The 12117-nt window shown below is 40.7% G+C and overlaps 1 protein-coding gene across 4 annotated transcripts in view; it reads right to left on the reverse strand.

Moving 5' to 3' along the window:
• Positions 1 to 12117, reverse strand: part of RFC1 (replication factor C subunit 1) — an 83564-nt gene that overhangs the window by 19904 nt on the left and 51543 nt on the right. For all 4 annotated transcript variants that reach the window (XM_021101113.1, XM_013978598.2, XM_005666588.3 and 1 more), the window contains 5 exons: positions 11831 to 12102; positions 7551 to 7658; positions 4686 to 4865; positions 3154 to 3258; positions 391 to 790 (listed from right to left, as the gene is read on the reverse strand). In XM_021101113.1, the coding sequence (XP_020956772.1) occupies positions 391 to 790; positions 3154 to 3258; positions 4686 to 4865; positions 7551 to 7658; positions 11831 to 12102 (1065 nt within the window). The remainder of the gene's footprint in view (positions 1 to 390; positions 791 to 3153; positions 3259 to 4685; positions 4866 to 7550; positions 7659 to 11830; positions 12103 to 12117) is intronic.

Raw genomic sequence — 12117 nt, forward strand, 5'->3', positions numbered from 1 at the left:
TCCCTTCACCTAGTTAACGCCTTCTTCGTTTCCAAGTCTGAGCTCAGATACCCCTTCCTCTAGGGATGGGTGCACACATCCCCATCCCTGATCACACACCTCCCTCCCCTTTGCTTCCTACACTTGACCCTATAACAGGACTCAGCACAATACGTTTCACCTGCTGGTTCACCTCTCTCTCCCTAACTAGGAGCTCCTTGAAGGAAACTGTTTTGTCCACAATAGCACCCCTGGGGTCTAATACAGCACCTGGGCTCAGAGCAGGCTCTCAATAAATGCTTGCTGAGAGATCACTGAACCAACTATATATTTCCTAACCTATGCGTCACTAAGCAATTAATTACATGGTGACAGACACACAAAAAAAAATGAATGAAGCTGTAAAATCACCGCGTTTCTTATCTTCGGATGGACTCTTGTGCCAGTTTTGGAGCCAGCGTAGGAGTTTGTTGGCACAGCTCTGGTCACCTTGCTGTCCAATTATGGTCTTGAGCGAGGCTGGCTTATATTTATCCACCCAGAGCAAATTTTCCACTTTGTTTTCACTGCTGTCATCAGCCAAATTCCTAGCCCGGCTGTCACCATCTGTCTCCTCAGCCACCTGCTCCTTGAAGTCCAGGCCTTTCCGAAACACACTGGTTTCCTTTTTTATTGAATTTATAGAGCTTTCCCTTTTGGGAGTCTGTTTGCACTTTTTAGATTCTGATTCCTTCTTAGTTGGACTAACTTTTCTTTTTCCTTGATCCTTTTTTTGGGGTGTTCTTTCCAATTTGGATTTTTCTTTCTTCATCTTAAAAATTGGGAAAGTGAGGAAAAAAGAAACCTGATCAGATATACAGAATTTCTACCCTGCTAAATGCACTCTAGAGGGCAATCTGAGACAGTCAAGTGAGCTACCCAACCTGGGTCTGTCTTTTCACAATGGACCCTGCAGTTTGTGAAATCCCCACCTTCTAAATTTTATAAAAATTAACAACACATCAAAAAGCACTGAAATGCATTTTTAAAAGTGATAACATAATAGTTTTTTTAAAATAATATAAAATCAGTTTGAAAAAAAAAGATGAAGGAATAAGAATTTTTTGTTTTCTGACGAGTTAAAATTTAATTCCTCCAAAACACTTGTACATGAATGTTCGCAGCATCACTCTTACACTTTATATGAACAATTATATTATTATAGGCAAAAAATGGAAACAACCCAAAATGACCATCAACTGATGACTGAATAAAGTGTGACATATCCATGTAACATTAATGACCAATAAAAAGGAGTGAAGCACCAAAGCACTTCACCATAGCTGAACCTTGACAATATGATGCTAACTGAAAGAAGCCAGACACAAAGGGCCATATATTACATGTTTTCCTTTATCCAACACATCCAGAAGAGGCAAATCCATGGACAGAAAGTACAGCAGTGGTTGCCAGGAGATGGTTATGAAAGGTGACTACTAATCAGTACAGGGTTTGAGGGAGGAGTGAGGAGATGTTCTGGAAGAGACAACAGTGATGGCTGTACAAGCTTGTGAATGTACTAAAAACCACCAACGCATACACTTTAAAAGGGTGGATTTTATGATGCATTAATAATGTCTCAAAAAAAAAAAAAACATGGTGAGTGGATGCTAAAATTAGTGGGTGAATATTGAGGAAAAACAAGATCCTAGCATAGTATTAAAGCATCTCCCCAAGATATTTATTATAGAGGGGAAAACTGTCACTTTACCGGTCAGAAAACCAGGCCAAAATCTTCTTAACCGAGTAGTAAAAGTTAACATCACCAGTAATAAGATATATCGACATTAAGCACAGCTGCTAGGATGCACTGAGGAGGACACAATACACTTACGTGGTCTTCTAGTCAAAAAGGCATCACCTGATTTAATCATGAGGCAACCACAACAGCCCCACTGAGACATTCTACTCATCAAATCAAAGCCATGAAGAGACAAGGAAAGACTGGAGGAACTATCATGGACTGGAGGAGACTAAGAAGATACAGCTAAATGCAGTGTGAGATCCTCGAAAAAAGCAGCTCAGTGTGTGTGTGGGGGGGTGAAGTTCAAATCACATGTAGCTTCAGTTAACAGTGTGGTATCAATGTTAACTTCCTGGCTTTGATAACTGCACTGTAGTTAGGTAAGTCATTAGCCTTGGGGGACACGGGATGACGGGCCAATCCAAATCATTCCCCAAGCTTTTCCTAACTGGAATAAATGGAAATACCACCTTGCCACTTGGGTGACAAAGCTGGGGAGATTTAACTTGGGCTCCTGGCACCTCTGTATCTTACACATGGAAAAGACTTTTATGTAGGGGAAATGAATGAAGCTAACACTAGGAGTAGAGAGACAGAAACTGAAAGGGCCCTAAAAGCACTGTAGTCAGTAGACTCAGTCAGTAGTTCCTACATCAGACTCACTCTGCTCATGGTTTAGCAATGTGAGTCCAAATTTTTCCCTTTCTGCTGAAGCTAATAAGGGCTGGGTTCCTGTTACAACTGAAAAAGTCTTAATACAGTTCTAACTGAAAATGATTTTATCCCGCTGACACCTAAAATATATTCTTTAAAGAACTCTTGAGCAATAATCTTTGTACAGTTATTCCAAGAATATGGAAAATAAAACAGTTTAATAAGTAGATATGACAAGTGCAATACATTATCCTCTTTCTCTCCTCATACTCCTTTGACAAAGGTAAGGAAATATGTCAAAGACAACAGCCTAAAGCAGAGTCCCCCTGTTCAAAAGGAAATAAGGGGGAGTTCCCATTGTGGCTCGGCGGTAATAAAGCCAACTAGTATCCATGAGGATAAAGGTTCAATCCCTGGCCTCACTCAGTGGGTTAAGAATCCGGCACTGTCCTGAGCTGTGGTGTAGGTGGTAGACTCAGCTCAGATCTGGCATTGCTGTGGCTGTGCTGTAGGCCAGAAGCGGTACCTCCGATTCAACTCCTAGCCCAGGAACTTCCATGTGCCAGAGATGTGGCCCTAAAAAAAAAATTAATTCAAAAGGAAATAAGGAAGTTCATTTGCAATAGAATGAGAAATTAAGTCTTTTAGCCCAGAGGTCTGTATCCATCCAAGAAATATCTCTATGAAACAGGAAAGTTGCTATACACCAACTTAAATAAATAAAGTTTCATACAAACCTCAGCCTCAACTGCTATTTCATACTTGGACTTCTTGCCTGGCATAGTTCGAATCAGATTCAATAGGCCATCCTCATCAATAATTTTTGTTCCCAAGGCTGCTGCCTATTGATTGAAAAGGCAAATCATTAAAACCACATCCTAACCATTAATTTCTGCAAAAATATATATAATGATTCTCAGACTTGTCAGGAGGTAAAAAACATTCATAAATTACATAATACTGGAATATTTTTAAAACCATATTCACGAAAAAAAAGTAATACTAAAAAGAAAGAAAATAACAGATACCTCCCCGAGGAGTGGCGGATTGGCACTTGAAATGTACACACCACTTTTGCAGACTGCTTTTCCTTTCCAATACCCTACAAAGGGCAGCGCCACAAGGGCCTATTCCAGCTCTTCACACCTTCTCCCAGGGTTGATCTGCTGGCAAACATTCTCTCCCACCTTCTCCCTTGCTGACAGAACACCAATGTGTCCATCTCCAAGTGATGAGTTATAAGAATCACAAAAGTCCTAGGAGTTCCTGTCGTGGCTCAGGGGAAATGAACCCAACTAGTATCCATGAGTATGCAGGTTCCATCCCAGGCCTCACTCAGTGGGTTAAGGATCCAGTGTTGCCTTGAGCTGTGGTATAGGTCACAGATGGGGCTCAGATTTGGTGTTGCTGTGGCTGTGGCAGAGGCTGGCAGCTACAGCTCCAATTCGATTCCTAGCCTGAGAACTTCCACATGCCTTGGGTGAGGCCCTAAAAAAAAGGAAAGCAAAAAAACAAAGTCCTCATCCTCCTCAACCTCCCGTAGAGCTCTGAATGGCTATGTGATGCTCTGGCCAATGAGACTTAAGTGGAATTCTACAAGAGGTGTTTCTGGGAAAACTCTCATAAGTTCAATCCCAGCTAGTACAACACCTGCTCCCTATTTCCTGCCTTGAACGTGACCTTGACAGCTGCAGCTACCTTGCAACACAAGGTAACATGCGCGAAGACTAAAGCTACGCAATAAGGATGACAGAAGTGGAGAAGGGAACTGGCCTAGTTTACAACCCTGAGCTGCTGCACCTGCCTACCTCTAGAACTCTTGTAAGATAAGGAAATAAGCAGCTATTTGTCAAAACCACAGTAAGTCAGGTATTCTATCACTTAGAACTAAATGCAATCCTATCTGACACACCTTCCAATAAAGAGCGCTTCCAATAAAAAAACAAGATGGAGTCCAAAGCAGCACATATAGCAATACTTAGGACTAACTAACTGCATTTGCTTGTCTTCAAAAAAAGATTTTAACTAGAACAGTACACTAAGACAGCCAAGTAAACAGGAACTGTGCCTTCAGCTGGAAAACCAAAATCCTGGGGTCGAAGCCAAACAATACTTCTGTGGAGAAGAAATAATGTAGGAAAGAAATTACTTTTCCATGTTTTTCTTTCATTTCATTCTATGTAGAAGACATTATTGCAAATGGTCACATGCAAGCCCCTGCCAAGGCAAGCAGGCTATTTCACTCTGCTGAGAACACAGCAGTACCCACCTTACCGCTCTTGGACTGACCGCTATCACGACCCATGACAAGGTAGTTTGTTTTCTTGCTGACATTTCCTGTTACTTTTCCCCCATAACGCTCAATTAGAGACTTGGCCTCATCTCTTTCAATGGACTCCAGCACTCCTGTGATTACAAACGTAAGGCCTTCCAAGCAATTTTCAGCTCCCTAAAAACCAAAATGTTCAAGCAGAGAGGAAATTACATGGTAGCTTTCCAAAGAAATATTTGGCATCAAAACTGCAGGAAGTTGATTTTTCTCATTTGACATCATAAATAGCCTCAGCATGAAAAAACCTGTAGGAAACTTACAGCAAATAAGCAGAACCTGAAATCAAGTCCTGAGAAATTCTTATATAGGCTAACATTTAATAAACCAATAAAACCAGCCACAACACATATACATTCAATATGGTTAGGAAAACTTATTAAAATTATCCATTCATATTACTCTTTTTTAAGATATTTAAACTACTAGTTAACTTGTATAACTTTAGGTAAACAACCAGATGAATGTACCCACAGAATATCTTGCTGTTGTTAAAAAAGCTTCAATTTTGAAAAAGCTAAACAAGTTTGAGCTCCTGCCCTTCTCTGTGGCTATTTACCTTATGCTAGAAAAATCTAACAACCCACAAGTAACCTAAAGGCAAAATCATATGATTTCAAATGGAAAGTTAACTTGATAATACAAGACACTTGCCAAAGAGAGCTGGGTGGAAGAGACACATAGCCTTAACTGGAATTGTGTATAGTTACAGATTTTTTAACTTTTGCAATGATTCAATGAGGTACAGTCAAGCAAAATGAAAATCATGTAAATCATTCCAAGTTATTACTCTTTGAACAGAGAAGTGAAATCAACACAGAGTAAAACAGGCTTGAAAAGAAGCTAAACAAAATTCAAAGACTGCCATATTACAAGTTTAATCCTTCACCATCCAGGTGAAGAACTGCTCTTGGAGGGGGAAAAAAAAGCAATTAATCTGCTTGGAGAGAAAAGGTTTGACACTCAACATCTCAAGGTCCCCACGATTCTAGGACTGAAACAATCTTTTGAATGCTAAGGTACATAAATTCTTCTCAAAATTTAAAATAACTTTGGAAAATTCTATATGCAAACCCATATCCCACACACCCCAATACCTATCATCTCCTGAACTATCAGCCATTATGTTTCTGACTATCTTTTTACTTACCCAATCTCTGCACTTCTAGCCTCCCTACCAAACTCCTCAACTCTAGAACTCTAGACCAGCAAACTCTCCAGCCTCTTCTCTAACAGTCCCTCCACAGCCTGGCCTTCACTGAAACCTGGCTACACCCCAAAGAACACCACTTTGCCTCAAGTCCTCTCAAGGAGAGGCTTTTTTAGTCTTTCGTACACTATGCACAGGAGGCAAGGCCAGCATCTTTCTCTTGCCTCCAAGACAATCCACCAGCCCCTGAAAGCTCCTCTTCTCCCCCTCCTTTATTAAAGGAACCACTAATCTCCTGCTGTGCTCTGAAGGCCCTGCCCTTCTAGATTCTCAGAAATCTCACACTCCATTTGATTATCCTTCTTTCTCTGGCATTATCTTCAATCTCCCCTTTTCTGGTAAATCAATCCCATCCGCAAAAAAACATGACTTTAGTATCACCCACCACATTTTTCCCTGAGTTCCAACTGTCATTTGTGGCTAAGAGGCCTCTCTCTCCTCTCCCCTTCACAACCAACTTACCAAAAATATTATCTACTTATGCTGCCTCCATCTTATCTCCACTCACTCCCTCTTCAACCCATTTCCATCAGGTTCTGCCTCCGTCATTTCTTCCCTTTGTTTCTTTGACACCACTTTTATCAGCCTTCTCTCCCACACTGTGGCTGCTTCCTCTCAGTCTGCTTGCAGGTTCCACCCTCCTCTTCTTCAAGGAGCAGCTAAGCCCCCAGGGCCGCTTCTCTTCTCATTCTGTCCCTGTTTGCCAGGCGCCATCAATCCCTTCAAACATTACCTACATGCCAATAATGCCCAAGTTTTTACATCCCATCCTGACTTCAGTTCTGAGGCCCAGTCCTGCACATCCCCATCTACTGAACACCTCCACGTGGATTATCTCACATACATCTAAAGCACAGCGTGGTCACAATGAACTCATTATCATCTCCCCAGATCTGCTCTGTCTCCAACGGCATCAGCAGCCACCCAGATGCTCATGCCAACAACCAGGAAATCATCCCTGATGCTCATTCTTTCTCACTTCTCACTTCCAAATTATCACTGAGTCCTACAGATTTTACCTTATCCATTGAAACAACGTCACTTTTCAGCACTTTTACTACTATTACCCTAGACAAGCCTCTATTATTTCTCACCATCTGTCCTAATTGACTTCCCTGTGTCTCTTCCTCCCCCTGCACTGCACTCTATACTCAGCAGCCAGAATGCTGTCTGAGATGCAAACCTGGTGATACCAGGCCCCGCTCCTCTTTGGGCCAGGTTCCTCTGTTATACTAAGAGCATCTTGGATTTTTCCCTTATGGCATATATCACAATTATAATTAAATAATAATTTATTTAACGTCTCTTTCTTGAGTTAGACCACAAGCAGCACCATGAAGGCAAGGAGAATTAATCCTGTGAATGCCATATCCTGAAAGCTCAGCCCTTGCAGGGCTACATGTTACTTAAAGGGAAATCGTTCTGTGTACCAAGCAGTGACTCATAAGTTGAATAAACACCACTAATTCATTAAGATGGTGACTAAGGCTTTTGTGTTCACTTTTAATTATTGATTCTCTGCTGCTGTAAACATAGTGAATACATACATGGACCCACAGGCCGGAGGCCCTGACACATCCTCTCAGTCCTCTTACCTTTGGTATTTCTTTGGAGCCCAGAGCTTTGGGACCTTCTCGATTTAAGTAGCTTCGATAAGCCTGATAATTAGTACGTCTCTTTTCAGAATCTTCGGGACTTATGGACTTCAGGGAGAGGGAAAGAAAATTGAACGTTACACAGAATTCATGTAAAATTAAAAATACACATAGATAAATAAACATTAAGTCACCTCAGTGTTTGGGCCTGACATTAACATTTTTAACTACAGAGGTAACCCCCAATTTACACATGCATGGATTATACACATCCCTGCATCAACCCTTCTCGAATCTTTTAACTCTCTCTAAAGGTATATACCTCTGGGTAGAATGGGTGTATAGTTGCTAGTCCCAAGCAAAAAAACAAAAAAGTGTATTTTAATTCAAAAATGCATGTGTGGAGTTCCCATCGTGGCACAGCAGAAACAAATCCGACTAAGAACCATGAGGTTGTGGGTTCGATCCCTGGCCTCACTCAGTGGATTAAGGATCTGGCATTGCTGTGGCTGTGGTGTAGGCCGGCGGCAACAGCTTTGATTAGACCCCTGGCCTGGGAACCTCCATATGCTGCTTGTGCGGCCCTAAAAAGTCCAAAAAAAATAAAATAAAATAAATTAAAATTAAAATTAAAAAATGCATGTGAACCTTTTTTTTTTTTTCTTTTTTGGTTGTCCCACCACACATGGGAGTTCCCAGGCCAGGGATCAGACCAATCCACAAGTAACCACACTGCAGCTGTGGCAATACTGGATCCTTTAACCCATTATGCTGGACCGAGAAACAAACCTGCGTATTGGCTCTTCAGAGACTGTGCCACACGGGAACTCCTGAATTTTATATTCTAGGAGTTCCCTCTATGGCACAGCGGAAACGAATGCAACTAGTATCCATGAGAATGCTGAGTTTGATCTCTGGCCTCACTCAGCAGGTTAAGGATCCAGCATTGCCCTGAGCTGTGGTGTAGGTCACAGACGAGACTCAGATCTGGGACTGCTGTGGCTGTGGTGTAGGCTGACGGCTACAGCTCCAATTTAACCCCTAGCCTGGGAACTTCCATATGCCTCAGGTGCAGCCCCAAAAAGAAAAAAAAAAGTTATATTCCATAATATATCACGTTAATTTTAATGAAAAATTAATTTTTCCCTAAGTAAAATTGATCACACAAGAAAATATCTTTTTTTTTTTTTTTTTTTCGTCTTTTTAGGGCCGCACCCGCAGCTAGGGGTCTAATCGGAGCTATAACTTACGGCCTATGCCAGAGCCACAGCAATGACAGATCTGAGCCACATATGTGACCTACACCACAGCTCATGGCAACACCAGATCCTTAACCCACTGAGCAAGGCCAGGGATCGAACCTGCAACCTCATGGTTCCTAGTGGAATTCGTTTCTGCTGCGCCACAAAGGGAACTCCAAATATCCTATTTTTATCCAATGGCCTTGTACACCTTTAAAATAACTTATCCCCTATACCCCTGGGCATGTGAATGCTGCAGTCTGAGAATTAATGGCTTCACAGAAACAGCTGGCTCAAACGAGGGCAAACTTTCCTCCAAAAATCAGACACATTCTATACACCACCACTCTGCCTTCAGCATTTAATCTCTCCTATTCTATTTCTCTCAAGAGGATCTTACCATGGATATATCTAAGAAAATCCTGGGGAAATTTTTTAAACCATGTATCCCTGGATGCACTCCACATTTCTGAATCAGAGATATGGGGCATGTGTACCTGAGGGAAGAACATCCCAGATATTCTGATTTAAGAACCAGACCACTTAGAATGGTCTCTGTTGTCTTTTCAACTTTCCATTTTACATTATTTTTAACTTGTAAGGCACCTCAAATCCCTTTGAGAGCAGGCAAATACTACTTCTATACAAATAAATGATTTAATCATCAAAACACAATAAGCTGCTTTGGTTTTGACCTAAATAAGCCATTATAGGCTGGTCCTAGACTCTAACCCTACTTTTTGACAGTGACTGTCAAACACTGGTGTACAGTCACATCACCTGAGGAGTTTACTGAAATATACCTGCCCAGACCACATGCCCTAGCAAACCACATTTCTAACAAGCATCACAGGAAAGTCCAACCAATACATGCCAAAATGGGAAAATTATTCATATATAACATTAATTCTATGAAAAAAAACTGTTCTGAATTATAAACAAATTATAGAATAAATTTGAAGCATACCGATTTATGAAATCAAAATTATTTAACTGAGGTAGATTTAATTTATAAAATACACTTTCAAGAGTTCCTGTCATGGCACAGCAGAAACAAATTTGACTAGGAACCATGAGGTTGTGGGTTCAACTCCTGGCCTCACTCAAAGGGTTAAGGATCTAGCATTGCCATGAGCTGTGGTGTAGGTCACAGACGTAGCTCGGATCTGGCATGGCTGTGGCTATGATGTAGGCCAGCAACTGTAGCTCCGATTAGACCCCTACCCTGGGAACCTCCATATGCCACAGGTGTGGCTCTAAAAAAGCAAAAATAAAATAAAATAAAATAATAAAATAAAATTAAAAATAAAATAAAATAGACTTTCATATTCTCAACTACTTAGGTAAAAATTCTGAGTAATTTCTATTCCAAATTTGAAAAACTAGGTCAAAGAGTAACAACGTCATTTAAATATTTCTTCTCCTGGAGTTCCCGTCGTGGCGCAGTGGTTAACGAATCCGACTAGGAACCATGAGGTTGTGGGTTCGATCCCTGCGCCAGCTCAGTGGGTTAACGATCCGGCGTTGCCGTGAGCTGTGGTGTAGGTTGCAGACGCGGCTCAGATCCTGCATTGCTGTGGCTCTGCCGTAGGCTGGTGGCTACAGCTCCGATTGGACCCCTAGCCTGGGAACCTCCATATGCTGCAAGAGCGGCCCAAGAAATGGCAAAAAAAAGACCAAAAAAAAAAAAAGGAAATATTTCTTCTCCTTTAATAAAAATAGATAAGCCTCTATAAACTGAACATGTGTAGTGCGCCTGAAGAAAAACATTTGTCCACCAGCCAAGTATTTAGTGAAGAAAAATCTGAGATCAAAAAGTTAATTGTTCCCTTAAGCATATTATGAGCACTGACCAAAAACAAAAGCATCTAGAAATCATCACCATTTCATAGTTCTGCACTAAAAAGTAATGGTGATGAGCAGATAAAATAAATAATATTCTGCTTTTAATTCCACATGCCTAAAAGGCTTGAAGAAATGGTGCTTTCTCATTATGATTCTAATAAAGTGGTTCCATATTGGAGAATCTAAGAAGCCATTCAATTCTCAAATATACATTAAAAAACTTCTGAAAATCATTCTCCATTATTTCACTGTTTATTCCTTTGAAAATGATTTCAGTATCTCAACACTGCTAAATAGCAGCAAAAAGGAATACATTCAGGACAAATCCAAATAACAGTTATTTTAATGACAACAGCAAAAACATATATAGCACTTATGTACCAGGTACTGTTACAAGTGGTTATACACATTAACTCACTAGGTACTATTATCACCCCTCTTTTATTTATTTATTTATTTTATTTTTTGCTTTTTAGAGCCACACCTGCAGCATATGGAAGTTCCCAGGCTAAGGGTTGAATCGGAGCTACAGCTCCTGGCCTACACCACAGCCATACCCTACATCACAGCTCACGGCAATGCCGGATCCTTAACCCATTGATCGAGGCCAGGGATCAAACCCGCATCCTCAGTGATACTAGTCAGGTTCATTACCGCTGAGCCACAATGGGAACTCCTATCCCTATTTTACAAATGAGGAAACCAAAGCAGAGAGAAGGGAAGTAACCAGACCAAGGGCACGCATCTGCTCAGTGGCAGGACTATGATCTGCAACTGGCTCTGGAGTCCATGCTCAGAGCTACCATGTTACACTGCTTTATTTGGCCTCAGCAGACCTAAGTTCAAAGTGGCTCTGCTACTTATTAGCTGGAGGATCCTGGAAAAGTTACTTAAACCCTTTAAGCCTGTTTCCTCCTCTTCAAAAGATGAACAATAAATATAAATATCTCACACTGTTGTTGTGAAGATTACATCACATGCCACATGTATTAGCACAGTATCTGATACACATTAACCTTCAATAAATATTGGCTAATTTAGTTATATTTTAATAACCTACATTCTGCAATGGCATCTTTAAATAAGATGATATCTTAAAAGTACTATAATAACTTCTTAGAAATAAAACTTGAAAACAATCAAACCTAGATCAATACATAGCCCCAAAACGATCTGCTTTTAGAAAAGCCCTACCTCTTTTTTAGCTGGAGAACCTTTGATTTTCTTAGGAGTTCTGGTCTCTTTTAATTCAATGGCATCTTCTTTCCTTTTGGAGCCCATCGGCTCTGTTTTGTTATTAGAACTCTCTTCTTTTCTTTTCAAAAGTGCCAGCTTGGAACTGGCTTTTGGAGAAGAAGTTTCTCTTATTTTATGAGCTGATGACCTGGAATGTGGCTGAGATTCTTTTGAACTTTCACATTTTTGCTTCTTAGGACTGTAGTTCTTTCTTTCATCTGAAAATCGCTCTGTTTTTATTAGGA

The sequence above is a fragment of the Sus scrofa genome, chromosome 8 (assembly GCF_000003025.6).
Source record: "Sus scrofa isolate TJ Tabasco breed Duroc chromosome 8, Sscrofa11.1, whole genome shotgun sequence".
NCBI lineage: Eukaryota > Metazoa > Chordata > Mammalia > Artiodactyla > Suidae > Sus > Sus scrofa.